Raw genomic sequence first — 15,405 nt, forward strand, 5'->3', positions numbered from 1 at the left:
TTTCATATAGACAAAGAGACTAACTCGGAAAGCAGCAAATTGAGACTTGACCAAAAAAAAAAAAAAAAGGGTGCGCTCCGGTAGCAGCGTACAAAGACAATTTGATGAAGACGTGCGCTCGGGTAGCAGCGTGAGACAATTCGACAAAAACACGCACTCGGGGAGCGACGTTATTAAGATTGGATAAAGGTGCACTCGGGGCGCAGTATTGTCAAAATGTACAGTCGGGCGTAGCGCCTAACTGAGATTTGACAAAAGCTGCGCTCGGGTAGCACCCAATTAAAAATCGGATGCTCGTGGGACAGCATTTGAAGGCAATCAGACAAACATTTTCGAGGGGGTGGTTTCTCTTGTGATTCTAAATGTGTGGCGTGTACCAGTTGATACGCAGGAAAAACGGCAGATTATTAAGAGGAGAAGAGATGAGACAGCTCAAAGGGAACAAGATACTCAACGTGCGCAGATGCACGCCGTAGACCAAAGAGTATCCGAGTGCGAGGACTCCTCTCCGAAAGGCAAGAAACGGTTGTTATGGTGACGGAGTTGTCTCCTTGCATGCTCACGTTCATTCATCAGAAGAAAAAGTTGCACGCACATGCATGCATGCACGGGGACGGAAATGGGAGTCTGATTTATTTTTTTAACAGGGAAGTCACGTCCGAGATTGCAGCACGGGGACGCCGAGCTCAAAATAGCCCGGCGGTTTCTATTTAATGCCGGTCTGGTCTCCTCCTCTGGCTTGGCTATTTTTAGAGCGCGTGAGCGGCTGTCTACCACCTCGCCGCACGTGAGCACCCGCGCACGTGCGCCTCCGTTCTTGGCGTGACGGAACCAGCCAGCGAGACGGCAAGACGGACGAGGGAGGAGGCAGGGAGCGTACTGACGATGCTGCTGGGATGGAGTGCAAAAGTCTGACGGATGCATGAGCGCACCATGAATTGGGATGTGCGGATGAAGGGTGGATTCCTTACGCTTGGCGTTTGCAGCCCAGGTTACGGTTTGAAACAAAGGTTCGAGTCTCAAAGCTGGGGAAGGCGCCCCTGGTTATTGTTAGACGAAGGTTGGGATTAAAATGAGGGCTTCAAGTCATGGGTGAGGGTTTCAAACGCTGGTTAAGATTTCAAGTTCGGGTTTTAAGACCGGTTTAGACTTTTAAACAAGCATGAGTGTCTGACATTAGGGTTTTGAGTTCCTGCCTGGTAGGGTTTCAAATAACTGCTTCAAGGCTGGGTTCTGGTTTCAAACACTGGCTAAGGTTGCAAATGAGGATTTCAGTACAATTTTAGTTAATTTTGTGAGATTTAGATTTTTTTTCAATGTTATTTTAGTTAATCATGTCTGTGTGTTTGTGGGGTTGATTGTCTATCACCATAACCTGGAATGTGATCCCCAAATGACTCAAGACGTCCCATTAATAAAATGGCCTTGTTGCGTGTAGGTGACATTTCACACAAACGCATTCAACCCGCTTAGCAACATCGTCATGACACTGAAGAGATGATAACTCGCTCTAATTAGATGACCAAGAGAAAAAGAAGGGAGACATGACGGTGCTGACAACACAATCAAGTGACCAAGTCAGCAAGACGTTTTGCTGCCATCTAGTGGCACACAGTAAAATAGCCATTATGAGGAAAATTTCCGTCGCAATTATTGGGTCGCTATGGGGCTCCTCGTGCACATGTGGAGGGTTTCTAAAGTGTGACGGGTTTTTTTTCAGCAAATTTTGCGTTTTTTGATGTTTTCCACATTTTACTATGAGTGAAGACGCTGGATTTGACCATTATTAAAAAGGTGTTGACGTGCCGCCATTACCATAAAAATAAAATGGGGGTCTCACCCGTTTAGCACTCTAGATTCCGCCATCTTTAAGATTGTTCTTTTTTAAATGGGTCTCATTTTGAAAAATACAATAGAGAACATTTTGAACCCTAACCCTCATTTAAAAGGCTACCCTGGAACCCGAGCCACAATTTAACACCTCACTTTAAAACCCCAACCCTCCTATGAAACCCTACTTTGAAACCCTAATCCCTTTTAAACCGCTACTTTGAAACCCTGACCCTAGTTTCGAAGCTTACATCGAAACACAGCACAAGTGCAACTGATGGAAGTTTTCCCGAATTGATGCTCTTCAATCCCACCAATCAAGACTCAGCGTTTTGTTCCGCTTATTGAAGTGACAATAGGAGAGGATGCGAGTTAAAACCGTGCAAGTGAGACCAGAGTGACAAAAACATGACACGATACAAGCGATGACATCGGCTCCCTGGGCTAGATGAGAAGCTTCCTGAAGCTGCTCGTTACGTAACCGCCAGCTCAGCATCTTCGGGAGGTGTTTCCACGCACGAGATAAGAACAAAAAAAAAAGCGGCGGCGGGGAGGCACTGATGACGTGCAAATGCTGCAGCATCTCGCTGCCTCCTGCGAACGCAGCCTGCTGCTGCTTCCCTCCTCCCCCTTTTTTCACCCAGCTGGAGCGAACCAGGGAGGCGGAGTCGAGCCACACACACGCACACGCACACACAAAGTGACATTTCGCATCCCGCACTTGCCTTACGCTCACCTTCAAGCATCCAGCCCGAGCCCGCCGACCAACCGACCGACCGACAGACCGTCCGCAGCAGGGGAGCCCAGCCGTGTCGTCGCCCCAGGATGGATGCACTCATGAAGGGCTTCTCCATGGCCAAGGAGGGGGTAGTGGCGGCCGCGGAGAAGACCAAAGCCGGCATGGAGGAGGCTGCAGCCAAGACCAAGGAAGGCGTCATGTATGTCGGTAAGAGAGTGGCGGTGCGGGCGCTGTGCTGACCCTGTGCCAAGGGAGAGTTGGGGGGTGGCCAAGTTGTCGTGGAAGATTCTGCGGGCAAAAAAAAACATTTGCTATTCCTCTGAATCAAACGCGAGCATTTGAATTTGCGACACCATCCTGGGACGATTGCATCATCTGTCAAAGTTACATGGAGGCTTATTTTTTTTGTTTTTAAATTACACCAAAAAAGGATTGTCAGTGCATTCTTGTATTTATATAAGGGGGAGAGAAAGATCGGCACTGCGTCACCTCATCCTCGTGTCACTTGCGTGCCGCTCGGATGACTTAACACCTTCCACTTGGAAAAAAAAAGATGAGGAGGGGAGGGAGAGCAGATTAAATGCAAAATGCGCCAATAACATGCTTAGAAGATTCAATCCACATGCATTGATGTCTTTTGGCTATAGCACGGGGGGGGGGGGGCGCTTGTCCGCAAGTGTGTGTGGGGGGGCAAAAGAAGCTGTGTCATTGCATCAATTCAGTGTGTATGTGAGATGCAGCAATGTGGTGTCTGCAGGCGCGAGGCCGGCGGTGCATGTGCACGTAAAAAAAAAAAAGGCCAGCAGGGCCTCAAATGCGCCAAAATGCGCCGTTGTTCACGCCTTGTCCTTCGCACGCCACATTCATCCCTCCTCGTCGTCCCTCGCTGTGACAGATTATATCATAAATGCCCTTAATCTGCTGCTTGTAACGAGCGTACGGGGCCGCACTGGGAAAGACGTAGCAATGTTGTCATCCGTTGGGATGTTTTGGTGAGACAGGTGGGCCAAAAGAACAGATACAAAGAATGAATGGCAAAAGACTAATCAGACGAAGAGAGATGAGAGGATCAGGGAGAAGGTAGCTGACTAGTTAGCATACAACAGAAGGGACATGACAGAAGTTGCTTGGCCCACCAGGAAGTTACATGGTACATGAGCTAGCCAATGAGCTCGCGCCGAATGGTAAGGGCGACGAAGGAGACGATTACTTGAAATGTTCCGTTTGCTTCCCTTGGTCAGGTAACAAGACAAAGGAAGGCGTTGTATCATCAGTAAACACCGGTACGTACATTTCACTTCACACCGTACAAAATGTGTAAGACCTCGCCTCAAGTCATCCCCCCCCCCCCCCCCGGACCCTCTAGTGGCCAACCGGACCGTGGACCAGGCCAACATCGTGGCGGACACGGCCATCAGCGGCGCCAACGAGGTGTCGCAGGCCGCCACGGAGGGAGTGGAGAACATCGCCGTGTCCACCGGGCTCCTGAACCAGGTCGGTTACCGTGGCAACCGCCTCCCAGTTCGGGGACCGTTTCCCTTATCGCTGTTTTTATCCACATTTTTGTGTCTGTGCCCCGCCCCTCCTAGGAGGAGTCCGTAAACCAGGTGCCTACACCTTGCATGCTACTAATAGATTGGACGAAGGTTCCGTAATTCAAACCGCATCTCCTCTGAGGCACACTTCTTACACTAACAACATGACTGTAATCAAACAAGTGCTAGCTTACTCAAGCACAGTGGGGGGGGGGGGGGGGTTTGCCATTTGGTTGCATTAGTCAGCGACTTTTCTCAACCCTCGCGCAGCTTCTTTTTTTTCTCCTTCTCCAATTGGTGAATAGCAACTTTAATATACTGCAACCAGAACATCCTTAAGCTTTTGACTGGAGGTATGTGCCCCTCAACTATTCCGCAAAAGTTCTTAGTTTAAGAACATGTTTGACTTGAAAAAAATGTTTTGAAGCTCTTTTGTTCCCAGAAGACAGAAAGAAAATCTCAGTCGCTTGCTTTCTCCATTGGGTACAAAGAGAAATTTTGAAAGAGGGGGAAAAACCCTGAGCTTTTATTTTAAGGCCATTTCCATTTTCGCAATTTTACCCGTCAATGTGGTTTCAAGTACGTTAGCATGTGAAGCCGAACCAATGCTAACACCTCCAGCATGACGCTAGCCAACTCTTGGACGACGGCCCTGCAGCATGTTCAAACGGCTTTCTTGGCTCTCAGCTGCAGGACTCCCCCCCCCCCCCCTCCCCAAAATGTAAACAAGACAAATGGCCACAGGCACTTGAACTTATGCCCAGAACCCTCACGTATTTATTGTGATTTTTCCTGTTGCCCCGACAGGGGGAATACGGTGGGATGGAGCAAGGCGGTGAAGGGGGAGAGGTAAGACGAAATATAACCATGAATAATGTTTTGTTTTGTTTTTTTGCATTTACTTTTTCTGCAAACTGAAATTCCGACTTCTTGAACAACTTGGCAATTAAAATTCCAACTTTATTCCGCTAGAAATATGCTCCCGATCATATTTTTGTCTGCATTAAGTTTACATTTGATATAACAATACTTTTGCGCAAAACTCTCCCCTAAGACTTGATCTCATCTCTCCTCAATCAGGGCTATTAGCTCCTGTCAGGACCTGCTCTCCAGCAGCCCCTCGCTCTCTGGCTCGCTTAACAGGAGTCCGGGTGTTTGTTTATATTTCATTCTATTTCTTTTTTGGTTTTGTTTTTTCTGTGTGTGACTTTTACCGGAGCCAAACCCATCTTGGGTGGAACTCTTCCGGATGCAGCATCCCCTCGCCATCCCATGTGTCAAGTGTCGTCCCGACAACGCACCCGAACCCTGGAAAAATAAACAAGACACACACATGCATGAAACAACCACACACACACACACACACACTTAAAACTAATTGGCAATAATAGGTCCAAAGTGAATTGACAAGAAAGGCTTTGAAATGAGCAATAAAGAATACGTCTCCGTAACAATACCGAGTGTCTGACTACATGCATTTATTTTTGTGTACTTCCTGGTTGCACGGCATCCTACAATCATCACGGGGACGAAGCTTTCATGATGGACTGAGGCGTCTGCTCCGATGGAAGTCATGGAGATGTAGTTGATGCGCTGCATTTTACAGGATAACACCAGCATTCTTTTGCGCAATTGCCCAGCTTCCAGTCGGCATTATTGATTTTAGACTGTCCAAGTGAAATAAAAAAATTATTTGTTGGTGTTAAAAAACAATTTGTGTCTGCCTTTGTATGACGTGTACTTCATTACACATGTATCTGTACATAATTACAAAAATATGTATTTGTTTACCTGCTACTATATTAAGCGGAAGTAAAAAAAAAAAAAAAAGAAAAACTTGGCAACAGTTGAGGTTTTAACATTTTATTGTTTTCCAACCAGAAAGGAAAAAAAATACAAAAAGAATGTCCTCTAACGTGAAAATGAGGATGTGGACGGTTAAAATAGGAGGAGGACAGAGACATCAAACAAAATGCTGCTTTACAGAACTTCATTGGGGGGGAACAAAAACCGTTGACTGGACCTTTCATTAAAAAAAAAAAGTCACTAATTGTGAAAACTTTGCCAATCACTCCTTGTAAGATTTCTTTTATTGTGGTGATATTACGTAAATCCCTTTTTCCCAGCATTAAGGCATCTGCAGTGCTCATCTAAACCAGCGGGGGGCGCACACACGTGGCCATCAAACTACAGTGAAAAAAAAACTGGACCGCCTACATAGTTTGTTCTGCGGAGTTGTGGAACTTTTGTCTGCTTCTTCTGACGTGTAAAGGCGCGTAAACGACGGCGTATACAAAAGGTGGCGGCGATATGTTTTCAAGGCTGTTTAAAGCTCGACGGGTGCGGGGAGGGAAAGACGACGGAGGGGCGAGGGACGAGTTTATGTGAAAGTCAGGCCCGCCTCGTTGTACACCTTGAACACCTTCTCGATGGCGTTGACGTAGGCGGCCGTCCGCAGGTCCAGGCCCAGGTTGTACTTGCTCGCCGTGCGCATGATTTGCTGACAAAAAAAAAAAAAAAAACAGAAGCCACGCGACACTTAACTGTCAGAAAATGGATGCACGTCAAATTTGCTGTTCTCCAACCACGATCTGGCAAGAATATTTTTTTCTTTTGTTTATTTTGCCTTTCTGTGACTCTTCCGGTCTCACTGCAGCCAGCAGCTGACGACACGCTTTCTGAGATGGTGTTCATTCATTGTCCGGTGCCATCTCTATCTTGTAATGTCAATATTTGAACAGCACGAACGAAGACTAGTGTTTCAACATCTCTTCCAAAGGGAGCAGCACGTTTGGTTAGCGGTTCAGCTACTTCGCTGAAAAAAATATTTGTATGCTCAATTTTTGTTCATTAAGCGGCCGCGCAAAATAAAATCATCCAGATGCAGATGCATTTTGAGGACGGAGAGTTATCTGGCAGGTTTCGTAAAACCCATCTACTGATCCTACTGCGCAGGAAGAATCAACTAAATGTTGAGCAGTTCTGCTTACCCTGGCGGATCTCTCCATGGTGTAGGCCAAGCCCGAGTGGACGATGTCCTTCTCGGAGGCACCCTGCAAGTCAAAGCAGTCCCATTGAATCCCCTGGCATTTGCGCACCCATCGTGCAGCCATGCGGCACTCTACGGGTGGAGCGGGCATGACCAGCTTTCCCAAATGCGGGTCTACTCACGGCAACTCTGGCCTGGAAGTCGGCGGTGGGCACGATGGGGATGGGTCCGCCCTGCTTGCCAAATTTCCTCTCCAGACTCTCCTGCACCGACACTGGGGCACAAAGCAATTTGTCGAGGGCGCCGACAAAAGAGACAACTTCACTCATCCGTTTGGTGTACTCACTGAGCAGGTGGTAGTTGGAGTCCCGCTCGTATTTGAAGGTCAGGCGGCCGTAGCTGACGTGGTTGAGATTCTTCAGCCACTCGAAATAGGACACCGTCACACCGCCGGCGTTCAGGTACATGTCCTGCAAGGCGGCGGGCGACCCGTCACAGTTTTCCCAAACACCGCTCAATATCCCCAGATGACTAGATTTTCCAGGGGATGACTTACAGGGATCACCATGACGTTGTTGGCCAGGAAGACCTTGTCAGCGTCGGGTGTGGTGGGACCGTTGGCGCCCTCGGCGATAATCTGGAGGGGGAAGGGAGAGGGAACAAAAAAATAGACTGGTCAACACATCACAGCCACCGGATCTAAGTCTTTGCATGCGCGAGCCTGGAGAACACACACAAAAAAAATAAAAATAAAAATAAAAGGGGCTTTGATACTTCACCCTACGTCTGTCATCCAAAAAATGTTTTCTGTGGGAGACTTTTTGAGATAAGAAATTTGAAACAAAAAGGGAGGTGGGAAGAGTTCGAAATGGAGCGAGGCGGGGCAGCCGTGTTCACCTTGGCCTTGATCCTGGGGGCATTGTGACGCTTCAGCTGCTTCTCGCCGGCGGCCGGGATCAGGATGTGGCAGTCAGCTTCCAAAATGTTCCCGTCGTAGGGCTTGGCGCCGGGGAAGCCCACGATGGTGCCGTGTTGCTGTCAGGGAGAGACACGAAGTTCAAGCACGGGTCGCGTCGTCATTTTGAGAAGTGAAAACAAGCCGTACCAGCTTGTAGTCCTCCAGCTGCTTGGGGTCGATGCCGTCCGGGTTGTAGATGGAGCCGTCGATCTCGCCGATGCCCACGCACTTGGCGCCGTACCTGTGCAGGTACCTCATGGAGTGCAGACCCACGTTGCCAAAGCCCTAACACACACACACACACACACACGCGCATACTTTAATCCAAGGGGATCCCAAGTCACTTTTCCCCATGAAAATGAATGGAAATGCCATGAATCCGTTTCGGTCGCCGGCAGACAAACTAAAACAATAATTTATGAACCAGCACTCTGTTCTACTTTTATAAAAACATCACATCAATGGAATGTGAGACCCGCAGCCTAAACCTGTCATAAAAATAAAAAGAATCATTCCAGCTCACTGGGGTGGTACAAACCGATGTCAGTGGTCTGAACGGTCCGCCATTGTTTTAGATGAGTGAAAACGGCAAAGCTTCAATTCTCCCTCGGCTAAACCTCGGAGAAGATGTAATCTGCAACTCAGCGCCCGACGCGATCCTCACACAAACACCCCCAGAGGGATTAGCCTTTTGATCCTGAATGTCGCCAACAAGCTGCTGTGCCCACTGGACCCTTATCTTTATCCTAAGTGCATCTTTTGCAAAAGCTCCTTCAGTGACTTGTCTGCCTGATGCATGAAGCCTCTCTTTTTTTTTTTTTCCGGGCGGCCACTGAAGTCGATGACATCAGAGTGAGGCTCAAACAGAGTCCCGTCGAAAGCCTTCGTCTCCTCCTCATCACATGCGGTCACCTGGACGATGAAGGTCTTGTCCTTGAAGCCGGGCGTCAGGCCCAGCATGCTCATGTAGGACGCCTCGTTGATGAAGTTCTCGATGCCGTGGAAGACTCCGCGACCGGTGGCCGAGATGCGGCCGTGGATGCCGCCCTGGCTGATGGGCTTGCCCGTCACGCAGGCGTGGGCGTTGATGTCCTGTCGAGACAGAATTAAAAACAACAATGACTGTTATTATTAGGAGGCTGCCTCCAATTGGCCGTCAGCGGTACTGCACCCTTCTTGAGTTTCAGTTCACCCAAGAGGCGACTGGCTGAGCGTCACTTCACACTACCCACAATGCTCTGCTCTCAAGATACTCCGAGCGTGAATGCGTGAAGCATTCCGACCAAGTTTATCTGGACCTCGTGACGGCTTGACGCAAATGAAACGCAAACGGAAGACACCTGATGAGGCACGCCAGCCCGTACGTCGGCTTTCAATAGGAGGTCCCAAAGTGCTCTCTTTGCACAGCGGCTGAGTAAACGAATCATTTGTAGCCGCCTCATCAAATACGCTTTGCATTGTCAATGTTGCCTTGTTAAGCCATTATTCATACATCATTAACTTGTCGAGTGAAGCTCTCTGTCCGGAAGGCTACTTGCTTTTCTTTTTTCAGGCAAGAGAGAGAGAGAGAGAGAGGCGGAGGAATGTTTGCTCTGGCGGGAAGGGAGAGGCAGGAAGCCAGTGGTTTGGAGTGACTCACTCTTTCTACTTCTTGTTTACCCCAAAAAGAAGGAAGGGGGGGGGCGGGTAAGGCGGCCCAGCAGCTTTCAGACTGACCGTGTGCGCGATTGTGTTGGCGTAGGTGTCGGCGATCCAGGACATTTCCCGCTCGCCTGTGCTCATGTCGGGGGCCGGGACGTCGATGCCGGGTCCTGGTCGGGAAAGAAACGTGAGAGCATTTTGAAGGAAAAAGCTCCACTGTGGATTTTTGTAGGTTTTTTTTTTTTTCCAAGCAATCGGCGATACTGGGTGGAATATTATCAACACAAGCTTTGGCTTTCAAAGTTCAAACCTGGGCTGATGTTTAAAATTTTCCAGAACAAGGTCCAAAAACATAGGCGGGGTTGCAAAAATGAAGGCGGGAGGAGGGCTGCAGTCTGAGCTGGCATCTGTGTGGGGAGGTTCCCCCCCCCCCCCCCACTGTGGGCTGCTAGAAAAGCCCAACCCCCCAAATTTGAATCCCCGCCAAAGAATGGTGCCTGTGGAATTACTGCAAAATTAATGGTTGCAAAAATTATTTGTATTCGTTCAGGTGGGAAAGTATAGTTGAGTATCTTGAAAGGGTCTGGAGCCATTTTGAGGGCAAAATTGTGTCGTGGAAAGGGACATTTTTGCAGATTAAAGATGCCCTACTTCACATAATGTGTTCACTCACCAATGAAGCCCTTCTTGGCCAGCTCAATGGTGAACCTGCGGGTGATCTTCTCCAGCTCGTTGTCCTGCCAAGCCAAAAGTTCATTAATGACATCATTCCTTCTTCTGGTCAAAAAAATAAATAAATTCTGCTGTGGTGTTGAGGGCCAGTGGCATGTGACTCACAGAGTAATTCCTGGGGTTGATCTTGACTCCGGCTTTGGCCCCTCCGAACGGCACATCTGGCAAAGCGGAACAACTTGGATTAGAATACGTGTAGGATCGTGCCCCAAGCATTGGGAAACTTACATTTCAAGCCATATACGGTGCATCCGAAAAAGAACCAAACACATTCACTGCCATTGACAAAGATCGATGTCAAAAATCCATTTTAACGTCAATGGCAGCGAATGAGTTGATGAGTCACTAACCGCGTTACAAAAAAAAAACCCGGAAAAAATGAAGTGCTGTGAATACTTTCCGGACAGAGCGCTTCACATTTCGAATGTGAATACTCTCGAGTCAAACATGCCCAAAGAGACGCTTGTGGCATCATATTTAAAAACAAAAAGACTCGCTCCAACGTACCCACAACGGCACATTTGTAAGTCATCAAGGAGGCCAGAGCTTTCACCTCATCCACCGACACCTCGGTGCTGTAACGGATACCTAAAAACACAAAACAGATTAGCAGACGCAAAAAAAAAAATTAAAAAAATAAAAAAGGATGCCAGCAATCAACATCCAGCATTTGTTTTACGGCGGCTGTAAAACAATCCTATTGCTCATCGAGCACATGTGGGGTAAAAGATTTAAGCAGCCGCCGTGATGAGTGTGTGACTGCCAGCATGTTCCATGTGAATCAAATACAACGGAATTAAACTATGATTAAAAAAAAAAAAAAAAAACAAGGTCTGATCTTTCATATGAGCCACCACGAGTCAGGACGGGGGAACAATCCCGACCTTGTGATGTTGTTGGGATCAAATTATAGGAGAGGAAAACAAGCCACAGGGAACCCCCCCGGGCTCTTTCATTTATTCACCGCGACATTGACGTCATCCTAGCAAGCACCGCAAATCAAAGAACGGATTCAGTACAAAGACGCGCTCAGACACTGCCAATGGACTTTGATATTTGACCATCCTCATTTCGCCACCGGTACATAAAACAGCAAAATTGTGGCCGTTTTTAGGGGGCGGCCATTGACTATTTGCGGCAGGTCACCAACAGCGGTGGTGCACCGTACTCCAGTGTACCTCCCATAATGACGATGATGCGTCAAAGGTAGCCTTAAAAAGGAGGGGGGCGCGTACCCAAAAACACCTCGTTGAACTTTACAGAGTAAAGTCAAGGGTCTTTGCGCCACGTCAATCATTAAACCCACTCAGTTTTGTTGCCGACTCCAATGTGAATTGGACCCGCTGTCTCCTTGACCTCATCGCCTTGAGCTGCCTTTTGGGCGAAACCGGCCGAGGGAGGAAGACATACGGGTGGCCAAGAATAGTTTCTGCATCGAGCAGGTGCGCAAGTGTTAACGGCAGCGACACGCAACAGCCGCCATGATGGAGTGAGTCTTCTTTCTATGGCACCCTCCCCCACTCGTCACGGGCAAATGGGAATGCAGGGAGAAACAACCAGCCTCACTCCCTCCCTCGGTCCGTCGACACCACGCCCTTTTGCCATACATCACATCTTGCCCACTGTCAACTACCCACAATGCACTGCATGGGGGAGGAGGTTCCATGCCCTGACATAGATTAGGCCTTGAACTTAAATGTGTCAAAGGTGCACATATGCACACAGGGGAGTATGCAAAGTCGGCTTGGTTGGCATTTTGTGACCCTGCAGCTGGGCTTTAGTTTGGACCCCCCAAGGGGAGTCTAAACTCAAAGAGGGGAAAAAAACCAATAAATTTTTTCATCTACAAGGTCTAGCCTTTAATCTGTTCATATAGATGCCAGATAAGTGCAGAAAAGCGCTACTTTGGTGTCAATGAACCTCCTCAACTTACTTCATTCATTGGCACCAGCAATTTTTCATACAAGACAGAGCTTTGGTTTGAGCACAGAAGCAGCCAAGGTGAAGGATAGGGATCTGCAGGTATCGAATCGCAAACAGGCTGGGGAACGCTGACGTTGAGCCAACTACAAAAAAAAGTGAAGCCTGTAATTTGTAACTACGTTCACTCGCTTGGTTTTATAATTTTCACCGGGACACATACTAGGTGTCCTGCTAGTTAAAATCATGTGACTTGCTGGATTCTGATTTTATAGTCCCACACTGGCCACTGCACTGCAGCTCATTTCATTTTAATGGCCCATACTTTATTTTCTTTTTTAGACTCTAAGACTCAATTTATTCTTCTGACAAACCTAATGGCGAAGCATCATACTTATGATTCGTCATTTTGGATATGCAACTACAATCGCTGGAACGTTTTCAAGAGACGAGGCCAAGAGTGGTTCAACGATAACCAGATGTGAGCTACTAGCCGACAAATCACGTAGCTGGAAGTGATATATTAAATATGACTCAAATCAGAGTTCGAGTCGAAAGTGGTAAAACCGGAGTGTAAGGAAAAAAATACACGTCATTCGTTGTCGAGTAAAAGTAAAGCAGAGAGGTTGCTGGGTAACGGTCTCGAAAATCGCTAGGTAATGCTAACGGAATGCTAGGCTAACCGCTAGCTGTCAGCGGGGAGGTCCTCCAGCGCTCACCTCCCTTGCAGGGCGTCCGGTGCTGACTGTGCTGGGCGCGGTATCCCTCCACCACCTCCCATTCGCCGTTGTCCCGTTTGATGGGGAACGAAACGCTGAGGACGTGGTTGCACGGCTTGATGATGCGCAGGATGCCTCGCACGCGGTGCCGCTTCTGCTCGGGGGTCTCGCGGGTCCGCAGGTCCTCCACCAGCTTGTCCTCCACGATGGCGGCGCCGCGATCGAAGAAGCCCTCCACCATGCGGAAGAAGTTGGGGTCGTCCGGCTGCTGCTCGGTCGCCGCGTCGGCGTAGCGGCGTACCCGCAACAGCGAAGCGGACGCCGGGAGAGTGGAGTCCACGCAGCTGGAGGCCAGCGCACTGCCCGCCGAGCGGCTCAACAGCTCCCCGAAGTAGCGATACATGACCGCGGCGAGAGTCGACTGAAAGGCGACGAGGACGAGCGGAGGTCGGGCTGTGGTCCTGTGGATGGCGACAGAGAGGAGAGAGCTGGACAGAGAGACCGAGTGGCTCCTCACCGTGTCGCGACCTCCGAGCGAGTGGGAAGTGACATACTGGGCGGGTTTGCTTTAAAAGGCAGCGGAGGGCTAGCCGGGAGCGGACGAGATGGGGAAGGAGGAGGACCCAGGCAGACGTGCACGCTCCCGTTTGCGCCACAGTTGACCGTGCGCGCTCCCGACCATAACCTTGTACTTAGGTTATGGTTGTTTTTAAAGCACTGTATCAATAAAGTTGAGTTGGATATTCGTGGGGAATTGAGACAGTTCCAAGAGGCGCCTGACTAAAACATAGAAGAATTCTTTCAGCAAATAACTACAGATAGGTTCCACCAAAGTATTTGCAAATGCTGAATTTACAATTTGAACCATTAATACAGGCAGTTATAATTATTTTCAGAAGCATCAATTTCCGGGTTGACTGTACTTCCGTTCATGGGAACATTAATTGTACCTTCTGTCCTCTAGTGGAAGAGCATTGAATTGTTTGGCCTGTGCCGACACATCATTGGCATAAAATAGATGAACAGATATTTTCCTTGTTGCAAAAAATACTTTATTTATAATACTAAGTTAAATTGGGTAATAATTAACTAGTGCACTATTTTAAAACAATTGTGGTATTCAACTCTGTTTTTACATATTAGTGGAATATTCACGGGATAATTCATGAATTGATGCTTCTCATTAAAATCTCAATGTTTTCCTTTTTTTTTTTGGTATAGGATCCATCCACACCTAATCGGATTATGGCAATCGAGGCAACATGTGCAATTGAGCCAAAGTGTGAGAGGTCAACAGGTCATGGGTGCTTTTGAGTGGTGGGTGGGGGCTTGGAAGTGTGTGTGACAGCTGGTTGAAGCGGGGAGGTGGCCAGCAAGGGTCTATAGGGGAGAGAAAAGAGGAGGGAGGTGAATGTGGGTGAGCAGGAGTCACTCTCCTCTGGTGACGCTGGTGGCCTGCTTAACTATGCTGTCAACGGTACACTTGCAAGGCATTGTGGGTATCACCCCTTGGCTAGCCGGTCCCAATTTTTCTGCATGCTGAGGCTTGGCGTCGCCTTTAGGGACAGTCTGAAATCTGCGTTTTCCTTCAGAAGACAAACACATGATCATCGATAACTTTGCTCGATTGGTAAAGAGAAGTTTGCCACAACTAGGATTGGAAAATGAAAAAAACAAAAAACAATTGATCGGAATTGGACATGACTGCTCCCCCAGTCTAAGCGCCCTTATGTAAGAGTGCATCGATGGCGTGTTCCTGGACACATACGTGCCACTCGACCTCATATGGCACGCAGGGACAAGAAGAAAATTGTATACTGCGATCGCATGTAAGGGACTGGACTTAAACCCGTGGACTCTGCACGGCAGATAAGCACTCGCCACAGGGACAAACAAGCACAATCACAGTCAGTCAGTCAGTGCAAAAACAAGAACTCGGCAACACGGTACACACATTAAAGCATGCAACGATTTTATTACCTTTTTTTTTAAACAAAATTTGTCCCAGTTTTCTTACATCTGCTCAAATTTTCTACTGTTGATAATGGTTTGGACCAAACTCAATTTGTGAATAGTGTGCCGTTCTGAGTGAAAATAGTTTGCCACGGACTAGAGTATTTCCTGGAACAACCCATCTTTAAAGGACAACCAAAAGATCAAATGCGGGGGGTGGGGGGGGGGGGGCCTTTTCATGCATTTTTAGGCTTCATGGCACAAAACGAAACCAAACTTCTTGTCATACCTGTCCTTTTCTTTTAATGAGATGAGCATAAAAATCATAACAAGATCATAAAAGATAAGCTGTGCCAGAGGGCTGCAACGGCACCGTGCCATTGGCCGAG

At 48.2% G+C, this 15,405-nt stretch overlaps 2 protein-coding genes across 3 annotated transcripts; one reads left to right on the forward strand and one right to left on the reverse strand.

Annotated features, from left to right (window-relative positions):
• The first annotated feature begins 2,403 nt into the window (after positions 1 to 2,403).
• On the forward strand, positions 2,404 to 5,817 carry sncgb (synuclein, gamma b (breast cancer-specific protein 1)). 2 transcript variants are annotated; one of them, XM_086138216.1, is made up of 6 exons: positions 2,404 to 2,776; positions 3,811 to 3,852; positions 3,936 to 4,063; positions 4,159 to 4,176; positions 4,912 to 4,953; positions 5,185 to 5,817. In XM_086138216.1, the coding sequence occupies exons 1-6, from the start codon at positions 2,656 to 2,658 to the stop codon at positions 5,191 to 5,193; spliced, it is 360 nt and encodes a 119-aa protein (XP_085994342.1). In that variant the 5' UTR covers positions 2,404 to 2,655; the 3' UTR covers positions 5,194 to 5,817. The 2 variants fall into 2 exon arrangements, with proteins under 2 accessions (XP_085994342.1, XP_085994343.1); XM_086138217.1 differs by lacking the exon at positions 4,159 to 4,176 and having other exon boundaries at positions 2,417 to 2,776.
• A 134-nt stretch (positions 5,818 to 5,951) lies between these two features.
• glud1b (glutamate dehydrogenase 1b) lies at positions 5,952 to 13,666 on the reverse strand. Its single transcript, XM_086138215.1, has 13 exons — positions 13,064 to 13,666; positions 10,932 to 11,012; positions 10,530 to 10,585; positions 10,366 to 10,429; positions 9,768 to 9,862; positions 8,964 to 9,143; positions 8,199 to 8,336; positions 7,991 to 8,128; positions 7,650 to 7,730; positions 7,440 to 7,563; positions 7,276 to 7,367; positions 7,095 to 7,157; positions 5,952 to 6,604 (listed from the first exon to the last, which is right to left on the reverse strand). Exons 1-13 carry the CDS (start codon positions 13,464 to 13,466, stop codon positions 6,485 to 6,487), a joined length of 1,635 nt encoding a protein of 544 aa, XP_085994341.1. The 5' UTR covers positions 13,467 to 13,666; the 3' UTR covers positions 5,952 to 6,484.
• Between the last annotated feature and the right edge of the window lie 1,739 nt (positions 13,667 to 15,405).

Source organism: Hippocampus guttulatus, chromosome 19 (genome assembly GCF_054856545.1).
Source record: "Hippocampus guttulatus isolate MCC_2025c chromosome 19, RoL_Hgut_1.0, whole genome shotgun sequence".
NCBI lineage: Eukaryota > Metazoa > Chordata > Actinopteri > Syngnathiformes > Syngnathidae > Hippocampus > Hippocampus guttulatus.

Coding starts and splice junctions, on each gene's coding strand:
- sncgb (XM_086138216.1), top strand. CDS start 2,656: ATGGATGCACTCATGAAGGGCTTCTCCATGGCCAAGGAGGGGGTAGTG. Junction 2,777..3,810: donor GGAAGGCGTCATGTATGTCG/GTAAGAGAGTGG, acceptor TCCCTTGGTCAG/GTAACAAGACAAAGGAAGGC. Junction 3,853..3,935: donor TGTATCATCAGTAAACACCG/GTACGTACATTT, acceptor CGGACCCTCTAG/TGGCCAACCGGACCGTGGAC.
- glud1b (XM_086138215.1), bottom strand. CDS start 13,466: ATGTATCGCTACTTCGGGGAGCTGTTGAGCCGCTCGGCGGGCAGTGCG. Junction 10,430..10,529: donor TCAACCCCAGGAATTACTCT/GTGAGTCACATG, acceptor TTGGCTTGGCAG/GACAACGAGCTGGAGAAGAT. Junction 9,863..10,365: donor GGCCAAGAAGGGCTTCATTG/GTGAGTGAACAC, acceptor TTTCCCGACCAG/GACCCGGCATCGACGTCCCG.